Source organism: Siniperca chuatsi, linkage group LG22 (genome assembly GCF_020085105.1).
Source record: "Siniperca chuatsi isolate FFG_IHB_CAS linkage group LG22, ASM2008510v1, whole genome shotgun sequence".
Lineage (NCBI taxonomy): Eukaryota > Metazoa > Chordata > Actinopteri > Centrarchiformes > Sinipercidae > Siniperca > Siniperca chuatsi.
In genome coordinates this window covers 6,713,526-6,737,909 of record NC_058063.1, presented here as the reverse complement: position 1 = coordinate 6,737,909, position 24,384 = coordinate 6,713,526, and the positions used below count along the sequence as shown (strand labels likewise).

Sequence of the window (24,384 nt, the reverse complement as noted above, 5' to 3'; positions counted from 1 at the left end):
TATCATACTGGGGTTTTTTGTTCCATATTGTAGGTAATGATGGCCTTTTCTTGCATTTTCACTCTAGACCTACAGTCACACGCTACACATTAACCTTGGCAATGTCTGTGTGTGTGTGAATTTAAACCCTCAGTTTAACTAACATACTGCCTCAGGTATGACTCAAGGCAATTTCTCCTGCTTTTAGCCTTGGCTTCTACTTGGATTTAGTAAGAGATGCTGTGTGTGTGTGTGTGTTAGCTTTGTGAAGGCTCTGTAAATGCACCAGTAGTCTTGCATGTCCTTGTGTCCGAGCAGAGGAGTGTTTTGGATAACAGCATCGTTACCAAACAGGAATATACAGAGGCGGAGTCACGCTAAAGGTCAACATCAGCCTCCACTGTGTGTGTTTGTTACTCAGCTCTTCTCTGCACTGAGGCAGATGTGTTAAGCAGCACATGGCCTGGTGTGTGGTCTGAGGCTTAATTTGAGGTTAATACTCAGGATATTACAGATTACCACACTCCACGTTTGACCTTCTGTGTCTAGTCAGCCACGGCCAACGGATGGATGAGCTTTTATCTTTTAGTAGTTACAGCAGCTCGATCTCACTGCTGAGGCCAGAACCTCAGATGAAAAGCTTCCAAACATGTTGTGTCACACTGTCAGCATGAAAGGGAGGATTACACACCAGCCTTTCTTTGACTAATTCACAGACATCAAGGCTTAACTCAAACCCTAATGACCTTCAACTTCTTGAGGTTCACAGAAAGATGTGTTTGCTTTTTGTCATTGCAAAGCTGAATATTTACTTAACATTTTTACCTAACATTCTGTCACTTTCTATTAAAATTGAAAAAAAACCCCAATTAATGAGATAATGAAATCGATGAGTATGTTGGAAAATTTTAAACCGGAATTGCTGTGAAAGGAGGATATAGGACAATAGAAAGTTAATAATCACTTAGCAAACTAACAATTTCAGCACTACATTGTATTGATTTGGTAAAATATAGTTGCTTAATTTAAAGGGGCACTCCACCAGTTTAATACATCGAGGTCAATTTACTCTTCACGGAAAGTACTATCAGTCTGTGAAAACAGTGGTATAATGTCCTCTGTGGCTCTGGAGGGAACTTTGCTAGGCTGAGAAAATTACCTGTGATGATGTCATCATTGTTATCTTGGCTTGGATTTGGAGACGACACATTTTTAACAGAAAGCCTGCGTTGCCTACTTTTCAAAAAAATTATAATCTGGAAAGCACACTCACTTCACACAGCAATTGGCCAGGTGTGCGGAGACGAGACAGTATACGGGACTGTTCCAAAGTGTGCACCATTATCCCCATTTAAACAGTTCATTGCATCTCGCCACACTCTGTCACGGAAGGCTTTCCTCCCAGCCTTTGAGTGTGGCACTTCAGAATAGCTAGTAACACTTTTTCCTCAGATTTCCCCTGATTCCGATCGACTCAATGGAGAAAAAAATGTCATGTCAGCCTCCGAGGTGTAATTCCGTGTCGGAGATATTGAGAATGTCTAGTAGCTATATCTCCCATTTGGCCCCAAAAAGTGTCAATGAACAGGTGGAAACATTTTGACTTCTTTTTTGTTATTTATATTCTAAATTTTTATTTTTTTAATTTTCTTTACCTGTCTCTCTTAAGCCCTCTACCTTTATGGAAGAGTAATAGTACATTTCTGGAGTACCCTTTAAAGCAAAAAGAGGCTGCGGTAGAATTATAGAATGTGTAAGCATAAGTAAAAAAAAAAAAAAAAAAAAAAAAACACACTGAAACCTGAAAAAAGCTGAAAAACTCTGAAAAATTCAACTTAATTCAAAGAAAATTCTGTTACATCATTGTTCTCTATGTACTTCCAGGACAATGTATTTGTTTTATGAATATAATTAATTTCTCACACCCCTGCTGTCAACCTAAGGGCAGCTGCCAGCTGCCCCGTACTTCTCTGTCCTCATCCACATTTGATGCATCTCATTAAAACTTGATTGTGGAAACACTTCAGCATTCTGACATTCCTTCTGATACGCTGTTTAGTCCCCCTCAGCACTTCGGAGTAAAATAGCCCCCCCCCAGTCATGCGTGTGCGGCTTGAGAAAAGAATCTTAACTCAACACAAACATGAGGTTAGACGAAGACACGCCAACTTATCTCTAGAGCGGTGGCGGATGCTTGATAGGTTTCCCGAAACAAATTGTAGTCTGATGCCTCCAAGTGCATTGAGTAAATGACGACAGTTGGTATTTAAGAGCAGGGTAAACAGATGATAGAAGACGGTTCATTAAACTTTCAGCATGACAGTTAAGTTGTTCTTGTTTGTTTCTTGAGTTTTTGCCATCTTACACACAAGAAATTGAGCTTTCTGCTCTTGGTTGCAAACAACAAAGTGTTTGAATTTCAAAAGCACTTCACGTGTAGCGCCCCAAAGCCCTGTTCTCTCTCTAAGACGCTGTGGTTAGATTATGGGATGCTTTGGGGTTCATGTTTCCAGGTAACGACCACAGGTTTACCCCTGTGAAATTATCACAACCTGCTAACAGAAATAACTACACAACTCACGCCCGGGCCACACCGCCTACCTGAGCAGCGCGTGTGCGTTGAGGAACCTCTTGCTTTTCACATCTGCGCCCATGTTAACAGGTTAGCGTAGCCACGCAGCCCACGTGAGCAGCGCGGCGCGTCATCTAGAGATTCAGCGTGTTGTCTATTGTGTCCGTGTGACACACACAGTTCTCAGCAAACATAAACAGTGAAAATGATCTGTTGATAGTCATATTGGCATCGTACAAGCAACATTACACCTTTCACTACAGTTTCAATGTGTATATCTGTAGAAAAGGCCACAGACATTGAAAGAATCCCTTCATGTTCTGTCTAAACTAAATCTAAATGAAATTTATAATGAAATTAAATGAAACATTCCATTAATCCATTAACAGCAGCAACGCTGTTTGTGTGGACACCACACGCGTGCCAGCCCCAGTAGTTCAGCGAGGTAGCCGTCACGCACAGGTAGAGGTAGGCGGTGTGGTCCAGGTCTAACTCAAGCTTGTTCACTTTCATCTACACCTTTTTAAATAACTGACCTCAGATACCCCAGAAGAAAAATAATAATAGTAAAGTGACAGCTCATTTGTGAATCAGAAATAATAATTTGGCTTAATATTTTGAAATTAACCAGATCAGATTATCCAAATCAGAAATTAGGGTCTGTTAACGATTACAATGACTCTTTACAGCAGATTCTCTACTGCCATTACTAAAGTGTGTCATTTTAGTTGACGCCTCTCCATTCAGACCGAGTTCGACTTGCAGTTCTCTTTCAGTCCTGGAACGACAGCTTGGTTGTCTGAGAAAGGGTCGTAGCAAGTGGCAGCAAAGGCTGAAGTCCTCGTCAGAAGCATCCAAATGCTTTTTTGGTCACCATTAGCGCTATCTGACGTTGTAACATGTGAACAGTCCAACACAAATCTTCATCAGAGGACCCACACAGCTTTTCTGGTCACTGTTGGGTCTATCTGACCTTGAATCCAGCGTCAAGTCCACGAAGACTGTCATCTACTGTAGAATCAGAATCAGCTTGGCCAAGTAGGTTTACACAATTTGTCATGCAGGCTACAGGTCGTCTGTCAACACTGGTGGTAGGATAGTAAAAGTTAATATCTGTCCTAAACACCAAATCTCCTCACAAATCATTAAAATTACTGATAGAATTCCGCTTTTTTGCTCTGCAAGATGTTTGCGAGGCACATGCAGCGGTCACTTTCAGCGCATGCGCAGAGTAGAGCAGTAGCAGAAGTCAGAAAGCCACAACATAAACGTGAATGGACACGGACCCGACTTCAATAACTTCATGAGTCACAAACCGTGTCAACAACAAGCGTGTCCAAGAACTGTTCAGAACTTTTTAGTGTCCTCTGGAAACACTTCCGTTGTCATTTTGTATCTTTGCGGCACATTTCTGCATTTGCAGCGTGTTTTCTAAATGCTGCGCATTTGTTGTCAGATTAATGAAGATGTTTTTTTAAATTTCTTAAGTTACACTGCCTTTGTCCTTGTCAACCACTGTACAGATCAATAAACAAAGTAGAAATATAAAGAAAGATAAAGCAAGTACTGCAGGTCAAGAATCATAAATATAAAATTGACAATTGACAATAAGAAATTAAAGAATATAAAAAACTATTATAAGAAAATAATAAAGAATATGTACAATATGACTGTTATTTAAATTACAGTTTGTACAGGAATGTGCCATGTGTAAAATATTACATGGGAATGTGAAACTATGGTTGACTTATCTACTCACACACGCTAAAGTAACTAGCGCTCGACTACACTGCCCATACACTTGAGTAGCATTCTATAAGCAGTTAGCATCCTATATTACCACTATTTAAGCGACTAACAAAGATAAAAGTTTTAGTAACTCACACACCTCTATAATAATTATACCAGCAAAAAAAAAAGTCACACAGGCTAACTTCAAGAAACTAGTGCTAGCTGATGCTACATATAGACGTTATTAGTAGCCTATAGATAAACATTTAGCATCCCATGTTCTTGCTATCTTAGCGCTAACATCAAGCCTAATTAACTGAAATCTGAAGGTTTAGACTAGTGTTGGCATTGTTTCAGTCCCCCAGTGCTTGACCCATTGCAGAGTGGTGGGCAGCTGCTACAAGCAACCACACAGACGTGCGTGGGCGTAAACACACACACACACACACACACACACATGCATACAGAATGAACATCTTGCCAGCCTCACTTGAACCTGTGCGTGAAAGATGGTTCTTTTTAGCAGACACCGGACCGGGGTCCCATCAATCCTGCTAAAGGCCACACACACATGCAAGCACATACACTTCACTGTTTGACTATTTCACAGTGTAAATATCAAGACTTGCCTCTTGTTTAGTCAATGTGCATGCTCATAGGTAGGTGCGTGCGTTAATATACGTGCACGAACAAGTGTGTGTGTGTGTGTGGTCCTGGATACTAACGTGTGTTTAACCCTGTGTTTGCTCTGCAGAGCCCCAGCTGAAGGGCATCGTCACACGGCTTTACTGCAGACACGGCTTTTATCTCCAGATGCTGCCGGATGGCACCATGGAAGGCACAAAGGACGAAAGCAGCTCCTTTTGTAAGTGAACAATCAGACACACAGAGATGTTGTCGGCTAGTTTGATGAAGGTGTGTATTTCATAGCTCTGTCAGTACATGCACCACTGGGAGTTTCCCCTGCTTCTAAGCCAAAGGGACTTCCTGGTAGGACAGTCATATATCTGAACGTCTGGACAGCACACGAATGCACAATAACACTGCCGTGCTTTCTGGTTTGATTCATACCAGGATCAGTTCAGTTGAAAATGTATGGACACTTGGCGAGGTGCACTTGGTGAATGCCAGCTAAATGGGATTTGTTCACATCACGTAATATACACAGCAGGCCCCTGGCACAGATTGAGGTTTTCAAACACAAGTTTTTAATTGTTTTGCTTGCAATCATCCTGACCTTTAAGTTACAAGCCTCATGAATCTAGTATAGTGTGAATGTATACAGTATACTGTAGTTGTGTGTTTGCTCTCAACACACGGCTTTTAAGTAGCTGTGTGCTCTAAAGCAGCCATTGCTTGATGATGTTCCCAACATCCCTGCTTATCTCAGGCTGATGCAACGTGAGTAGGGCATTGTGATTCCTATAGATGTGATATAGGACACTAAACCTAAATCAGCTAGATGAACAGTCAGGATCACAAAAGTCAATGGGATTTATTCTCTGGGGACCATGAATATCTGTATAAAATGGCATGGCAATCCATCAAATAGTTTGTATAGTCCAGTAGTATGAACCAGAGTGGTGGACTGGCCAACTGACATTGCCATCCCTACAGTCATGTTGCTAGCATGGCTAAAAAATATAGAACAGCTACAGGGCACCAGATGCAGCGGCAGACACACACCTCACACTGCGACGGATCATCACCTGGGTGATTACTGACCAAAACATCATATTCCATGATCCCCAGAGTCCCTGGACTCCTTCCAACTCTCCCAAAGAGATCAATATTGTATTATAGGAAATCCCTGTTGTGGCAACACAGCATTTTTTTCTGTCAAAACACCAGTTTGGATGTAAAACATGACGCCAGCACAAATTTTGATTTACAATCTACAGAGTGGAGAAAGAAAATCACACATCAATGACATCAATGAGGTGTCGGATTACTTGTGTTACCATGTCTGAATTACCTGGATTTAACCTTGAGGCATTTCCTGTGAGGTTTCCCCTTGGCATTTGTCCTGGAAAGAAAATTTAACAGCAGGTTTTATGTAACTTAGACATTGCCAGGATTATGTTTGGTGATTGGAAACTTACAGTTGTGTTTTTGCGCAAAGTGCTCATTTAGATTTGGACGAGTAAAACATTTCTCTCAACATCAACTCTCTAGAAGACAGGATTTTTGAGTAACAATCCCTGGAGAAAAAAAATCCAGGAGTATTGGGAAAACTTGTGAGAGAGTCCTCGAACAGCTGTTTGGTTAAATTAGGCCCACAACACCTCCAGAAAGCTCCACAGTAACTGATTAGACCTGCTCTCACCTCTCCCTCTTATGTAACAGCACACCTACACTGAGGCAAACATCGCTGCACTTTGAATTTTAAACATTCGCATGTCCAATCAGGGATATGCGTCAGATAATACCGTAGGGCACATCCGAAGGTGAACGGTGCTCATTTCTAGACGTGTGTAAAGACTACTGTTGCATAACAGCGCTCCTGGTGTGTTGGGGTATTTAACATCAGTCAGTGGAGGTCACCCCGCAAAGTGTTTGTGCAGGATTGACTTATGGTTCATTTTTTTTTGGGGGCTTGTGCACTTTTATCCTAGTCAGATTATTTATTCATTCATGCAGGAATCGTTGAGTGATTGTAACTGAGTATCAATCAGCAGCACAATCATCTACCTGGCTGCACAGAATATTGAAAAGGCAGAAATAGCTGTGTGAGCATGTACTGTAACACACTGACTGTCAGGTTATCTGCAGTAGTCTCCCTGGGAGTCTTTTTAGTACTAGCCTGGAACCAGACAGCTTTCAGTTGCACTATATTTCAAACGTAGCTCTAATTTCGCCCTAAAATCTTTCTTTCTTTTTTTTACACCAATAGAGATCACGTGTCCTGTTCCTCTCCCTCTCTGTTCAATGTGCCCTGGCTCCACTGCTGCACGTGAATTTGATTAAATACCAATCGATTCAGGGATATGCACCTCGTAAGCAAAATATCACCTTAAATGTAGGCCTTAAAACTAGATTTTGTCTATATTATGCTTTAGTGGTGCTTTTATGGTATTCCCATATAAGGTTATGAGTGATTAAATTACCATGAACCAATTACCACACAGTGAACTAGGGTAACTCTCATTTATTACAACTTGGGTCTTGTTTTCATAGTTTCAGCCATCTTTTCTCTTAGTTCTGATTGCATTGTACTTACCAAAGTAATTGCTGAGATCTGGAAGCGAGATGACATCGCTACAACAAAGTGGCCAAAACCGCACGCAGTCAGCCGATCAGACAGACCGCCAACAGTAAACCACTTTATTTGGATGTAAAGCTGCATGTGAGCGCAGCCAAAATGTCTGTAATAATCTCATATTGCACAGGGAAACTGTGTGTGTGCAGTACTACAGCATGCACGGTAGCCATTTATGCACACTTTCTGCACATGTGCCCACAATGCATAGCGGCAATGACAGTGGTATTCATTCAAAAAGAAACCATTACTGTAATTATTGTATTTGTCTAATGATGCATATTTTTTTTACTTTTTTACTTATAAACAGTGAGTAAATGACAAACTTTCCAATTCATTAACTTTGTACAGTGTAAGATTTCAGCCTCATGCCTTACTGTCCACAGAAATGTCTCTGTGCAGGTAATATGATGTCACAAAGTTCCCCTCTGCACTCAGACACAGTGATGTCAGTTAAAGTCTGTGAGGGTTCAGTGCTCAGAGTGGGCACTGGAACTGGGCCAGTGGACAGTTTGCATAATAATGCGTTGACATGTATTTTTCAGATCTAATCTAGACAATATGAGAAGCAAAATAAAATCCTTAGGCATGCAACCTTAATGCAATGTGTAATTGGTGTCACCTTCCAGTCCCCTTCATCTCCTCAAAATGTGTGTATGCATGTGCGTGCATTAATTATGCACCCCACTGCGGTGCATGCCAAGAAGACCAAGAAAAGGGCCAAATCAGCAGAAAATGGGATAAATAATTAAAGGAGCAACAATGTGATTCAAATCTGAGGCCACTGCCCTGACGGAGTTCTTGGCTAGCTACTGATCGACTGATCTGACTGTCCCTGGAATTGCACATTCACACAAATACACACGTGCACGCACACTTTTTCGGACATGTACAGTACTTGTCTAACTCGACTTGCAAACACAAAAATTCTCCAAAGTACAGTTGACCTTTAAAAGACCCCTACCGGGATTGCCACCTCGCCTCCCCCTCTTCCTCCATCGCCGTTTTTCACCCCCCTTTTCCTTTGACCCTGACTTCTCCTCACGCTGCTGTGACCTGCTGTGACCTGGTGCAATGACACCGAACCAATGACCTCCAGGGAGCAGGATGGAACATGGACAAACAAGGGGACTGGATACCTCTCTGACTCCCTCTTGTCACCTGTCTTCCTGGGCTACCTGGCTTTACAGCAGCTGCCTTCCCCTCCTGGTATAACCCTGGACAGAAGGGAAAGGTTGGTGTTGGGACAAAAGTTGGAACGAGGTATGGAAGCCCTGAAGGGATGTAGCAGAACAGAAAGTGACGAGTGTGGCTTTTGTATGGCCTTGCAAGACTTTTATCAGTTCTTTTACTAAGTTCCCTGAGGGCTTCCATAACTAGGCGATACAGGAAGTTGTCATGAAGGTGGAAATGACTGTATATTAAAGCAAAAAGCGACAAAGGGAAGGAAACAGAGAATAAGAGGATCAGAGAAGAGGAGAGAAAGAGGGCAGGGTGGAACACGCTAGAGAAAACTGAGCCAGCAAGACAAGACGGGTTGGCAGAGGAAGAGAGGGAAAGTGAGAGGGAGGGGGAAAAGATGAGGATGACAGAGAGGAAGAAAGGGAGAGGGAAGGGAGCGATGGGGAGCAGGAGGAGCAGCTGGCACACAGCTGATGGCTCCTCAATCACCGTGTCTCCCCCCTCTGGTGGGAGGTCAGAGGAGCTGCCACCCGCTCCTCCCACCCTGCTCTTTTCTCCTTCTATGTTCTTGGCTCTTCCAAGCTGTTATGTAATAAAGCTGGAAAAGAAATGAAGGGAGGAGAGAGGAGTATGGGAGGGAGCATGAGGGACTTTAGATTTATTATCTATTTATTGGCGAAGAAGGTGCTGTTAAAGGATTATACTTGTGTTTCTGCACGTTTTGGCCACTTTACTATGAATCACTTATTCTTAACAGTTTGACAACTATTTTCCAAAGTACTATGTAGACTTTTAGATTTTTAATAAAGATTAATTTTAGTCCATAGTGTAATGCAGCTTACAAAGACCTAAACGTAACTTGAAATATTCAAGTGCCTGCTTTTATTTTCATCAGTTACATTGTGTGTGCCATTGTGGAAAAATTGATTTGACAAGGCCATATGTGATTAAAGTCACTAAGTGTAAAATTTGAATGTGATTGTATCATTGTTCAAATGAGTCTGATGGCATAAGTTGTCAACTGCAGTCTGCCAAAGTGTCTTTTTTGATACTACTACTGGGGGCTCTATAGTCAAGAAATTTCAAATTCTGCATCTTGTGGCTTTAATTTGAGTAAGTTTCTGACTTTCCGAACTCACTGTAATCAGTGGAAACAACAGCTAGCAGGGTATACAAAGAAAAACAAAAGTCCGAGCCCCACCCACTTCAAACCAGCGAAAAGAGCAGACAAAAAGACAACAAAAGTGTGCAATGTTTAAATGTGAAATAATCAAAGCAGTTGTAATTTAGCAGGTAATTTTGTGTAGGATCCCATAGATCCTAAGAAGATTGAGAAAATATGTTTATACGTTCATTCCATAGTGTGTTACTGTGTGTGTCCATGAGCAACTAGGGGCCAAAAGCTCACATACACATGTCAACATGATATGTGTGTGATTGTGCTAAATACAGTGTGGGGTTAATCAAACAGACATTATAGAAAACCACAGATATAGTGACAACAGCAACAGAAGTGAAACAGGGACAGAACAAGGGTTTGGAGAGTTCTGTCACTCAACAGAATTCGATTAGAACATTAAGAAACAGATTTCAAAGGAGCTGAAGGAAGATTAAAATATACACAAAAGAAAGCAGGGAGAGAATAAATGCACTGAGCAAGTGATGATGGATGGAGCTGCTGGTGTGATTGTCACTGGAATTGGTCTCTTTCTGAATTCTGTTTCTTGGAGAGGAAGAGAAAACCCCCAGAATGAGACAGTTTGACAGACAACGAGAGAAGAAGAGAAAAAAGGAGGAAAGGGAAGTAGGGGGAGAGACAGAGAGAGATGAAAGCTATTGACTCTCAGAGTGTACATCGGAAAGCCATAAGGAGGAGCTTGATTCCCCGACTTTTATCCACTGTAATTACCATCTCCCACTGTTGAAGGGACATTTTACTTATCTCTTTCTGGAACAAGTCTGCTCTCTCTCTCTCTGTCTAACTTTCAACAGTGCTCGATAACGCTTCTTCGCAGAGGGCAGAGAGGAAAAAAATTCAAAGACTTGAAAGGCCGATGAGGGAAACTTCGCTCCGTGTGAGAGCTGCAGCATTCAAGGAGGAAAAAAATGTGAACATCGAAAGCAAAAGCTCTCTCAGCCAGATGAGGAGAAAGGTAAAAGAGTACCAGAGCGGGCTCGGATGGAAAAGTATTGGTGTCACAGGACGGAGAGAACGACAGCAGGCAACGAGGGAACTGAAAAGGGACAAATAAGGGGAAAAAATGGAGAGACGTAGAAAAAGAGTGAGATAAGAAAAAGGTTGTTAATTCATGACAAGGCGGGATGAAAAGACAGAAAGCATCAGGGAAAGAGAGGAGAAGAAGGGGAAAGACAGATGGACTGAAAGGAAGACAAATAAAGGCTGAGAGAAATCAGTTATGGAGAGGAAAGCCTGGGGGAAGAGGTAGAAGTTAAATAACAGGAGAGTGAAGGTAGAGTCATCGACCACCAGGGAAATCAGGCGTGAAGCTCAGCTACAAGTCATTTCATCTGCTGTTGAGTCCATTTTTTGCAAGAGGGGTACGACATGCAGCAAAGATCCCAGGCCAGAAGTGAACCGCGGACGTTGTGGTTATATGGTATGCACCTTAACCCAAGACTCAATATACTATATATATATATAAAACTCTATGAAGATGTTGGAAAGCAAAAAACAAATAACACATACAGATTTGGCTTTGTTAAGTTTAATTAGCTTAGTATATAGTACATACGGTATGATATTAGCACGCAGTATGGAATTGGGTCATGGCTACTACTGTAATTTTGAGCCTATCTCAGCATGTACTTGGTTGCAGACGAGGAACTATGTGCAGTCTGTTGCTTATTTGAACTGCTGACAGCAGTGCTTTCAGTTACCAGTGAGGGGAACTCCAAAAAGCTACTGATTTTTTCAGTGACAATGATGTGTTCGATATTTGTTTGTTGAGGCACTGACCACCAGCTCCCAGGTTTTTTTTATTTATTTATTTATTTTTTTTACCTTATTCCACATGAGAGAAAGAGATTTTAGAGATTATCCAGGAATGAGGCCGTTTTAGATGTCTAAATTACTATCACATTCATCCAGTCGGCTTCATTCAAAACAGGAAATAGAATAAAGAACGCCGGTGCCTGTCCAGAAGTTAAACTCTGTGTGACTTCTCACAGATGACTATAATCCTCTTCTCATTCCAGTAGAGACGAACTGGGCTGTACAATACAACACCGCAGAGCGGCAGCACTGTGTGCAGGCTTGCAGATGCCCTCTGCACAGCTTAACTCTGTGTCCTGCTACTGCTTTCCTCTGCTCAGCCACCCCTCCTCTCCCTCATCCCATCTCCATTTTCTCCTTGTTTATTTATTGTGTAGAAGATCTCAGGCCTCAAATTGACTTGTGGGATTGATTTGGCAACACCCTCCTCCCTCCCCTTCATTTCCCTCCCCTCTTCTCCTTTTGCCGTCCTCCGTCTCTCCCTCAAAAGACTTTTGATTAATCCAGCGACCTCCTCTGTGAGTTGCAGAGAAAAAAGCGAGTCAAACGGAAGGACGGCGAGAGAGAGAGAGAGCGATGAGGGAAAAGGGCAAACAAAAGAGAGATGGGTTGCCTCTATTATCCAGGCAGAAAGTTATGTGATCCATTTGATAAGACAAGCTCTTTTTGATTGAGGATGAGAAAGGAAGCAAACTCTTTCTTGGAAGGGGAAATAAAGAGAGGGAGAGAGAAAGAGAGAGAGAGAGAGAGAGAGAGAGAGAGAGAGAGAGAGAGAGAGAGAGAGAGAGAAACAGAGGCATGAAGGAAACAAAAGACAATGGCGAGAGGTCGAGAAATAGGAAGCAATTGACCGTTTGCTGAGCCTGTTACTGTTGCTATGCCTGTCAAGCATCCCATTCTCACACAGTGAACAGTTTACAATAACAGGGGCAGATTTACCACTTGAAATTCTTAGTAATTTTCAAAACAATGGGTCCTTGATTTTAGACAGTGATAGATAAAAGCAGGCTTCTCCTTTCTAGCCAGTGACGTCAATTTTGCCGGCTGAAATGGCAACTGTCGTTAGCAGATTTTGTAAGCTATAGCTAGCTAGCTGATTAAGCTCACATTAGTTTCAAGAGTTGGTGGAAAATATTTTCTCTGGCTGACTTGTTAATGCTTCCAGCTGACTGGTATTAAAGCAAGAACCCTGTAAATGGGTGTTATGCTCTTGATTGCTACATACATGATATCTGAGGCTAAAGCTACATGTCCCAGATCAAAAGTTGGCATCCTTGCCAGATGACGATCCATGTAGAAGACATGGAAATTAAAAAAAAAAATATTTTTCTTGTATTGCGGTGTAGAGCTAGCTAGCTGTAGTGTATGAAGTATGATGGAAAAGTAAATTCAGACTGTATTTCGTTCTAACACAACCCTGTTTGGCTGCTTAGCATTCTTACTTGGACAAGCAAGACAGAAGTTACATTTATGTTTCATTGTTTGTATTTTCAAACAGAATATTTGACTTTTAACTTTGTAACAAGAGAAAGGGGTTCTTATGATGAGGACTTACTGATGTGTTTGGCGAATGTAACACTATCTTGGATAAGGAATTTCCTAAATCCAACAGAGCAGGACAGTGCCACTCACGTTTGCCTACACTCTGATATAGTAGCATTCATGCAGGAAATTCTACACAGTGTGTGCTAGTCGTTTTTTAACATAATCTGTACCCATGTGGTATGAAATGCCACTGGCCCTGGAAGTAACATCCAATTATTACTATGGGTTTTAAGGTTGTCTTCATTCCTCATTTTATTATTGAGGGCAGTACAGTGTGATGGTGTTTTTCTTCTCGTGTGTGTCTCAATGTGCAGCAGGTTATGTGTGGTCATCAACACCACAGTAAGACTACTGGTGTATATGCAAGAGATTGAGAAACAAGAGTAAAGGGAAAGACGAGGGCTAGGAGGGAGGGATGTGTGTGTGTGTGTGCCCTGCTCTATTTGTCATCCCGGCCGTGGTCTTTGGTGACACCTTGTTCATTTGCGAAAGCGACTGTTAGAGATGCAGGGATCGATCGAGCAAATAGAAGCAGGGCCCGGAAGATAGAGAGGGGGGGGGGGGGGACGACCTACATTTGCACCTTCAAACTGGACACACTTCACTATCTGTGCTGTGTTTTGTTTCATTTATATTGGAGTGGTGGACATTGAACATCTTTCCTGTTTAAAATGAGATTATAGTAAAATCTGACTATGTTCACATTGGCGGTAAAAACTGAAATTTGAAACTTTTTGCCCTTTTAGCCCACACATTGCCTAAATAGAAGCAAAGCCTGTAAGTTGTCCTCAACTGGATGTGGAAGAACTTGTGAAACTGAATGTTGCTTGAAAAGAGGACAAAAAAAGTTGTTTTGTTCTTTTTAGTTGCATTACTAAAAAGAGAAACAAAACGTTCTTGAAGCTTCAATAATTCCTAACACTTCAAAACTCAATATTCATCAAAAATAGTACTGACAAGGTTTTAGATTTTTTTTCCATCATGGCAAGCATTGACTTTCTATCTCCATCTGATAACTTAACTTCCATCCATTATGTTGGCAGAACTTTTGATTTGAAATTGATTTGTTTAATAGCAGCTAATGGCTCCATGAATCTAAAACATGCCCCTGAGACTTCAAATCTGTCATTTTGACAACCATACTGTCACTTTATAATGTGCACTTTTAATTTGTCAAAGAAAAAAATGACTCACATATGCCGCAAATCTTATTATGTTGGAGTTGTGCAAACATGACTTAAGTAAGATAAGCAAAACTTGTGTACTAGGCATTATGTAGGAACTAAATAGAAGTTATCTCATTGCACTTTTCCTGTAGAACAGGTCAAGACCGTTTTCTTTATAATACTATTTACAGAGACCCAACGAACTAAGAACTGAACAGAATTTGATGCTGCTTTCAGGCATGCAGATTCAAGGATCTGTCCGCAGGGCGGTCTGGTGGCTACTGAGAGCATTACACGATGTGCCACAGGCTCAATCCCCACCAGCCAGTGTGTGTTCATCAGAGTCCTGCAACAAAATGTTGAACTCCTGCTCACTCATATAAGAACATCTCATAGATATCTACAATAGCTTTGAAGAAATCTTAACTCAAGGTCCACTACTAGCTGTTTCCGGAGCTTTCAAACGCATCTCATGGTCTTCATCTGCAGATTTGTTTTATGCTCAACTATAAAATATAGTAGTTTGAATTTGCTCAGTTGGATATTCCATCTGCTGATGAAGATCATGAGATCTCCAGAAGAAGCTAGTTAGAGGACCTTGAGTTGAGTTTTATTTTTTTGTGAACCTGTTTGCAAAGTCAGGAATTATTATTAAATTCATCCTCGACCTGACATTTTAAAGGAATAGTTCAACATTCCTTTCAAGGAATTTAAGGCATAGTTTGAACATTTTGGGAAATGTTCAAACTTGCTACCACTCTCGTGTCTCTGTGTTAGCTGTGAAGCTAGAGCTGGGGGTCAATTAGCTTTGCTTAGCATAAAGAATTAAAGCAGGCAAGGTACATTTATTTGTATAGCTCCTTTCAACAACAAGGCATCTCAACGTGCTTTACATAAGACTGACATTTGCAAGACATTTACATAAGACAAAAGAGCTAGCCTTGCTCACACCAAAAAATACGCTTCCCAACACCTCTAGCTTAGCAACACCGCTTAGCTTACGTATTTGTTTAATCCATACACAAACAGAAAAGTAACAACGACAAACTATTTCTTGGTGACCAGCGACCAGCCACAGTGACTTCCTGGAGTCTCCGCTGGTTACCTGGCAACCTCACGGTGATGACAAGATCCCTGGAAGTCACCAGAGAGAAATAGTTACAGCACATAAGTCCCAGTACACAGAGATGAGAGTGGTATTTATGTTCTAACTAACTCTTGGCAGAAAAAAGGAAATAAGCACATTTCCCAGAATGTTAAGATATTCCTTTGAATAATATAATTATAGCTAGTTATGTTTTCAGTCTTCTGAAGCTCGTCTGTTTTGGTCGTCTTTCTCATCCCGGATCCGATCCAAACGCTTCAGGGACTTAAATCGTCATGTTAGCGTTTGGTCATCATGACAATGTGACCACAGAGCAGCTGGCAGCCAGTGGCTGTTCTGTCAGTATCACTCAACTCACCATGTCGGATCTTATAAGGCACTGTTTCAGATGACACACACTCAAGAGGTCTGAGAAGGATAAACACACGTGCATACACAGGAAAGCACGTGCATATACACAGGCAAGTACAGAAATGCATGCATGGACAGAAAAGCACCTGAACAAATGACAAGAACATGCAGGCAACCCCACTTATGACAACATATTCAAACACACAAATACACAGTGTGAGTGCTGTACCAGTCGCCATGTTGAAGTTAGTTTATATGGAGAGCTATGCACATAAGAAATCCAAGGTTCCATAGGAAGGGGATTGAGCAAACTGCATTACCAAGTGCTGTTTACTGTATCAGGATAGAGGGAATGAATCCAAAGCAGGCTCAGGAGATGTCACTTTCTAATGTATTGTATTCTTAAAGCTCTCTGCTAAGCTATGCTCTCTCTATCTCTCTCTCTCCAGCAGGGGAATTCTCCTTACTGTCACTCCCAGCTTTGTCTGACCCCGGTGTACCAGCAACCAGACGTTATTCCTCCTAAATCTCCCTCTCCTAATCCTGCCCTGCCTCTCACTCTCTCGCTTTCTCACACACTTCCCATTCCCTCCTTTGACAGATATACTGTACAACATGGCGGATGAAATAGGAGACAGCTGGAAAGCAATTGTCTTTTTATGCCACGAGGAAGTGTTTAAGAGAAAGAATGATTGCTCTAACACCACATTTCCCTCTCTGTTTTTTGCAGTGCAGTTCAACTTGATTCCTGTGGGGCTCAGGATAGTGGCTATCCAGAGCACCAAGACAGGGCTCTACGTTGCCATGAACAGCGAGGGCTACCTCTACACTTCGGTACGGTCAGCACATACAGTACAGTAATGCCGTAAGCCTCTAAAGACTTCATTTGTAATTTTCATTACACCAGTCCTGGTTGAAAAACTGCCACGCCACCTCTGGCTTTGTATTTGATTAAACACAGTGTACAGGCAGTGTGTGACAGCAACACATGCATTCTAAATGTTGCTGTAGTGTTTGCTGAAATGGAGGTAATACAGAAATATGTCTGGAGTTACATGCGGTTATGAAAGCTTTTTAAGTCAGTCTGGCAACATCACTTCTGGCCTGTGCTAGCCTCTTACACACTGCTTTATGTTGCCTTTAAAAGTCACAGAAGAACAAAATAGGCCTCTACATCTCTGTACTGTAACTTACCGCACACTGTTGATCTCTGCAGGGAAAAAAGGTAACTCACAAAAAATGATGATGTGTGATGCTGCTGGCCTTCTGCTTGATTTAGATGTATGAAAATATAAACATGTGTGTTTCATCTGCTTTGCCCAGGCTCTATTTTTCATATACTTCATAGCCATTGCCAAGCAATTCAATACAAACCAGACAAATTGATCAACATTTATAATTTATAAATAAAATTGTCCACAGTCTTCATTCACAATAAATGTGCAGTGTGTTATGATAATTCAGATGGGTATATTAATTATATGTTAGTAAAGAAGCTTTGCAGATGCCAGTTTTACTTTGTGCCCTGCAAAAACTCAGTTATATTTTTTGCACAAATAAGGATTACAAGATGTAATGACTTAAAAAAAATCTTTAATTATCAGCTTTTAAAGAAAGAAATGAAGTTGTGCCAACAAACTAAGCTAGTCTCTTCAACAAATAATAACCAAAGGAAAACCAATTATTCAGAATTCACTCCTTGTTTACTTTATACCAAACTTCACTGTAAAATCTTGTAATTAATTATTTAGTCAACTCTTCTTTCTGTTTGTCAGTTTCTAGGTCAACTTAAATTGTCCAGTTATCTCTTTTTTCATGGGTTCAGTCTTGTAACTTAAAAGGATGAGTACTAAATGTCCAGTTTATTATTCATTTAACCTATTGAATTGAATGTCCAGTGTGTAACATTTAGGATGAGCTATTGGCAGAAATGGAATATAATATAATATATAAATATGTTTTCATTAGTGTATAATCACCTGAAAATAAGAATCATTGTGTTTTCATTACCTTAGAATAAGCCCTTTATATCTACAGAGGGTCCTCTTACACGGAGGTCGCCATGTTGCACCATCGTGTTTCTACAGTAGCCCAGAACGGACAAACCGAACACTGGCTCTCTAGATAGGGCCATTGTGTTTTTGCGGCCACCTTAGTTTCTCCTACACACTTGAACGGGGAGGGTGAGGTGAGCAGTTTTCAAATGGTTGCAATCTGCAATTTCACCGCTAGATGCCACTAAATCCGACACACTGCTCCTTTAAGTTATTTAGAAACACTATTAGCTTATTAGCATACAGTTCCCAGCATGCATTGTATTTGGATTTTTGAAAAGTTATTCCAATTTGCCGTAAGTTATGTAACAAAAGTGTCATTCTTAAAGTTTTTTTAAACTTTGTTGCCTTTGAATGTTGAGTTTTCTCTACAGTAGTACAGGTTGGATTTGGTTTCATAGGCACACATAACTTTCCATCATACCTCAGCTTAACAATATACCAGAGTATGCAAGTTGTGCTAGCTGTCACCAGGGATAGGATGATAGTCCATATACTGTACAGTATATGCAGTGAAATATACTGCATATCTCAGTGAACATAAAGTTATATATATGTTTAACTTAACTCCACTTACTAGTTTTTTTCTCAAGCTTTCAACCTTATCTCACCATCTTCCTCCTTTTTTTTTCAATCTACTGTTTCCAAGGTCAAGAATGAACTCAACCTACTCTCAACTGGAAATAGTATACTATATATATATATATATTTATGTAAAACACAGAGAAAGAGGCAGAGAAAAACAGAAGAAGCTGCAGAAGAACATTAATAGTTTGAAAGAAAGTAAAAACATTTTGAAACTAGAAATGTTCAGTTTTAAAGTTTTAAATTATTAAATTATTATTATTATTAAATTATGTTTTATTGTAATGATGTTATGACACTCAATTATAATCTTATTTCATTAATCCCACCGTGTCATTTTCATTTAGAGATATGTCCTATTACTATGGTATAATATTAGCAATTAAGTCACCTAATGAGCAATCTACACTCCTCCGTCACTATGATCAATACACACACAGTGGCACATGACACAATACTGTCGTCTGAGACTATCTGAGACTTTGGTTCCATTTTACTTACACAGTGGCTGAGGTGGTGACATCTGAAACTGTGTGTAATGTCTGCATGCATCTGTGCATGAAACTGTTTCCCACTCTCGGTTACAGAAGCACTAGTATGCTACAACTTGTGATACAGCTCATGCGGAGCTTCCAGAGAAGTGTTTGGCATTGATGTGCAGAGAGAAGCGGCACAGCCAAGCCACAGATTTGAGAGGTAGATGGAAGAATAGATGAAGAGACAGAGGGTGGATCAGAGTGTACTCTATCAGGATGCGGAGAAAATCTCTTTTTTCAGCCTTTTTCCTCTTGGCACACATGCAAAGTGTGTGAGATCTTGTTTGAAGTGCACCGGTGCGCTCACTTCAAAGTCCATCTAATGCTGCCCGCATGCATACTCCCAGAGATGAGGAGAGGAGATACAGGGTTTCTATCAGGTGGAACAATGGAAAATCAGCCTGGAAAGAACGCACATACACTGATATACACAAAGTCCTCCATCTGCTGCTACATATACAGTATGTGAATATTATTCTGTTGAGATATAAACATGCACACTACTTAATGTATGTCCTTACGATTAAAGCAGCTTCTAGCTTTGCAAACCACAAATTGCAGTGAGACATAAGAGAACCCTTGAAAGTTCAATGCTTTTCTTGCACCTGAAATCACATAACATGATGTAAAGAAGTTGGCAAGTCTGGCTTGAACTGAGTTCTTGTTAGTTTTATTTAAGGTTTGTTACTTTATGTTTGTTGAGCTCTGTACAAGTATTCAAGTAAGGAATGTACAATCCATGAGCCTCAGTTTCAATCTCTACTTACGATTAAAGCGAAATTTCTGTATTTTTCAACCTGGGTCTTTTTCTCATCATTGTGGTCATTCTGATTATGGGCCATGCTAACTTTGCACTTGTTGTAGAGATTAGGGAAAGGCCTGCGAAACAACATACAGTATATCAGGGAAATGGTGCAAGCCTTCTAAAGCTTTCCAAATAAACTTCAATTTTATCTTTTCAAAAGCTTGTCTCAGAGTCTAAACTAAAGTAAACACAGAAATTGGCTCACTGGATTAGCTTACAGGCTAACCAAGTTAATTGTTTGGTTACCCAACTAGCAAACTAATGCTACATATTCATCTGTAGTAATAACAAACATTTATTACATATTCTCACACATATAGCATGACACTACTTCCTTATTAATCATCTACTTCATCAAGGTTCAACTTCATTGTCATACAGGTTTGCACAATGGAATGAAATTGTAGCCCCCTCCATGCCACACACACAGAACATGTATAAACAAATATTCAAATATATTATATACATTATACAAGGAAGATGTTACATACATACATATACTCTATATATATACACACATGTATGTGTACACACAGAAAATATGTGCAGTATATGCAATATCAGTGTAAAAAGAGTAATATAGTGCAACTACAAATCTTTGGTTGGTGGGACTAAGGATAGTGCTAAAGGTAGTGGTATGGTCGGAGTTTCATTTCGTTTATAATCAAAGACAAGCGTTTGAAATGATTCGTGTGAAATTTTATTTTATTTGGAAAGCTTTCGGCAAGCCTACTTGCCCTGATAAACAATGTTATACCAGTCATGTTTCTCCATTCTCTGCAACGGAGGTGGCAAGGGCAAAGTCATTGTGATAAAAGTCTTTTTATTACATAAGTCTTGAGTAGTGTAGTTTTAACTGTTACTGCAACTTGCCGAAATGTCAAAAGTAGCCCCAATCGATATTTTAACCTAATTCTAACCCTACGCCCTAACGCCAACCCAAAAAACTAAACTTTTCCCCCTAATAAGCCCCAGAAAATGGTCCTTGCACATGACTTTTCCAGGGCTTGGAACCCCCCTAGACAGTAAAAACCTGCCATGCACATACTCACACAGATATAGAGGTTATACTTACCCAAGCATTCTCCTGACAGAAGAAAGGTGACCCATTTTCACTAAGGGAAAGAACCACATGGAAAGAGAGAGAGAGAGAGAGGAAGCAGAAAAATGCTCGAGAAAATCCCTCTGAGACGAGAAAGGAGGGAGGACAAAGGAGAGGAGGAGGAATGTTTCCCCTTTCACCTTAAACTACCTGCTCTGCTATTGTTCTGTGCAAATGTTAGCACCAGAGAGATAGAGAAGAAGACGGAGAACAGAAATAGAGGAGGAAGGCAAGTTTTGCTCTTGTTGCCCTCAGGGTCCGGAGAGAGGCAGTGCACATCCTGTTATGCAACCGTTAGCATGTGCAGGGAACAAGGCCCCCCGTGTCATCCCCTGAAGGGTAAGGGAAATTTTAACAAGCAGTCAAAGAAATAACCTCGATGTAAAATTTTACATGAACATGTAGAAATTGCAGAAAATATTTTGGTACATGTCCCATTTTAGGTAATGGGTACAAATTTCCTTTTGCTTACTGTAGTGGAAACTGCACTGTGGGACTGTGGGAGAAGGAGAAACTGCTGTTGTTTCATTTCTTATGTGTGCTTTCTTTAAAGATTTATAATGAGGGAGATGTTTGAGATAATGGTTGTTAGTTTGTGGGTGGTCTGTGGTCCGCATTGCAGGGAGAGGAGAGAAAGAAAGGTAAGGGTGGCAAAAATGTGACAAAATAAGGGTCGGCCACCCACACATTGCAAACTGATTGTGGTGAACGGGCTATAATGCTAAAAGGTGCTGCTATTTTCCTTTAAAGCTGCTATAATCAATAGTTTCAAATCAACAATAGATCAAATGACTATGTGTATGTGCAAAAAGGTCGCTTGTAGTGACAAACGCACAGAAAATGAACACCTTAAGTGCTTCAGCGTCTTTCAGCACGTTGTTTTGGTTTTAAGGCCCACAGTTTTACTGCTTTAGTTCACTCTCACTGCTCCCATCAGCCTTGTTTCCAGATGCAGCAGGCAGCTGTTTTCAGCAAAAAAGCTCTAAATATGCCCACTGTACGCTACCGGCCCAGCACCAAACAGCAGACAGACAAAGTTAGCAGCTAGCTAGTGAACACAGTGAAGCATTTAGCAGCTAAAGAGTCAGATGTTTCTTTCAGCATTTGGTGGAAAGTAAAACTAAAAGCTAAAAGGAAAACTACTGACTCAATGTCAATATTCAACCCAGGTGATGATATTTCCCTAACCTTAACTGAGTGCTTAAACATGACCATGAAAAAGTTCAATAAAAGCTCAATCATGCTTTAGCTGCTACAAGTGGATATTGTATTGAAAGGTGGTTATTGTAGGAAAACAAATAAAATATATTGTAATTTTTTTTAATGATTTGCAAATACTTTCACTATGCCAAAAGCTTTAATTAACTATGTTTCCTGGTTATATTGATTAAAAGTGTAATACAGGTGGTCTTCCTGCAAAATGTATTTGCTGTTGCAAAGTAGTAGTATGAACGTAATTTCTAGGAGACAAGGCTGACAGTTACAACCTCATGATTTGTTTTCTCGAGCTCAAATCAAGGCGTATTCTCCAGCAACATTAGAAAAAAAAACATGTAACCAAGCTGGAGAGGTGTTTCCTTTTACCTTTTCGTAGCAATAACAAAGGCTCATCTCGGCTGCGGCAGTGTTCCAGTGGCTACTCAGCATTAATCTTTCATGGGCCTCTGTGGCAGACGCATTCCCTTCTGCAACCACACATACACAAGCAGATAATTACAACACTTATTTAAAGGATTTGAAAATGAAGTACCTCCTCCCAGCTGTACATTTGCCAGTAATGGCTCAGAGAAAAGAGAAAAGTAGTTTTCCAGCTTGGCCCTCTTAAGCCCCATCATTTATCTTTATGTATCAGTTGCATCATTCTCATTTTAAGCTCCTTTGATGTAGTTTTCTTCTTGTATGGTCTTTGTGTTGGTTCTATTCTAATTTATATTCACTACTCCTTTGCTGCCACAGCTCATTTTCACCATGAGGATCACTGAAATTTCATCTAATCACCTATTCTAATTTAACAATGTCACCTTTTATAAATATTTCAAATATTTGTGGTGACCTCAGTTTATCTTGCAAGCTAATTAGACCGCCTGAAACACAATACTTACAGTATTGTAAGATGAATAGATGTATAGATGAAATTTGCTTGATCAAGTATTCCGCTTTTCTTTTGTTGTTTAATCTTGTATGATATATGAGAAATTAGCCGGTAAACATGGCCTCATGGAAGAAAATAAGTGATTAGAGGATGACAATATCCCATGAGATTTTTTGGTCAAGGTCACTGATGCCCATAGAGAAATTTTCTTTTCCCTGTCTTCTCCACAGGGAGGTCAAAGGTCAGGGAGAGCTACAGAACAGCAGTCCTAGTCCTGTGTCCTCAATGACACAGCAAGGTTTTGAACCAGGGTCCACTATAATAAATTTAGTTTTTAGGCCCTCATGGGGTCCCAATGGTGGTTATAAACACACATTTTAAAGTCAAACTGCCCAGAATATATACAGTATATCCTTGGTGTTTTTTATTTGTGTTTTTATTTGGTCAAAATTACCAAAACGAAGAAATTGAAGTTTTATTTATTTTTCTGCAGTAATATAACTTCAATTTTAACTGCCACACAGGCAGTTAACCAGCTGGGGACCCACGTTGTTAGCGGTTGCTAATGCGTAAGTTTAGCACTCCCTACGTTACTCTGTCGTGATTGAACCACGGGGTAATGTGAGGTCATAGGACTAACCATTGCTGTGAATGTGAGGGTCTGCTCATTGGCCATCAACACACTGTATCCATGAAATATAGACAGCTAACTGAAACTAGACCCCACTCCTTTGTATAATGTCTGATGAACACAACCCTGAGTGTAGGAGCTTAACAATAGCCCTCAGCAGGAGATGAAATAACATCAACAGTAATGTCTAGTGGCTATCAGTGTGACCGCAAGCTGGGGTGACTGGTGGAATACAAACATGACAGCATGTTCGGCCTACGTAATATTGAATGATGTAAGGGACAGATGGCTTAAATCGCTAACAGTTGATAGCTGATGCTATGTGGCCTTGTATCACCAGTTGTAGGCTACAATGTCACAGTACAACATGAAGAAGTTGAAGGCACGTCTTCTAGCAATGCCGGCTCTCAGAGGTCAGTCAACTACTGCCATGGGAAGCACCCATCCAGAGGCTTGAAGCTCAGAGGATGTTCCAATATGTCCAAAATACTCTTCCTCTTTTGAAAAATGAAAGAAAATACACAATAGCTGCTGTATCATTATAATGTATATTTCTTTAAACAAAAAATGAGGAGAATTCAAATTTCAGTTAGACTTAAATACACAATAAATATCTACTTAACATGACGTTTGATTATTTTAGTTTGCACAGTGGTGTTTCCCCTGCAAACACACA

The 24,384-nt window shown here is 40.5% G+C and overlaps 1 protein-coding gene across 4 annotated transcripts in view; it reads left to right on the top strand.

Moving 5' to 3' along the window:
- The window catches only part of fgf11a (fibroblast growth factor 11a), a 99,525-nt gene that overhangs the window by 48,914 nt on the left and 26,227 nt on the right, over nucleotides 1–24,384 (top strand). For 3 of the 4 annotated variants that reach the window (XM_044184821.1, XM_044184822.1, XM_044184823.1), the window contains 2 exons: nucleotides 5,037–5,147; nucleotides 16,634–16,737. In XM_044184821.1, the coding sequence (XP_044040756.1) occupies nucleotides 5,037–5,147; nucleotides 16,634–16,737 (215 nt within the window). Of the gene's footprint in view, nucleotides 1–5,036; nucleotides 5,148–10,199; nucleotides 11,342–16,633; nucleotides 16,738–24,384 lie in introns of those variants that run through there. The other variant, XM_044184825.1, reaches the window with a different exon arrangement.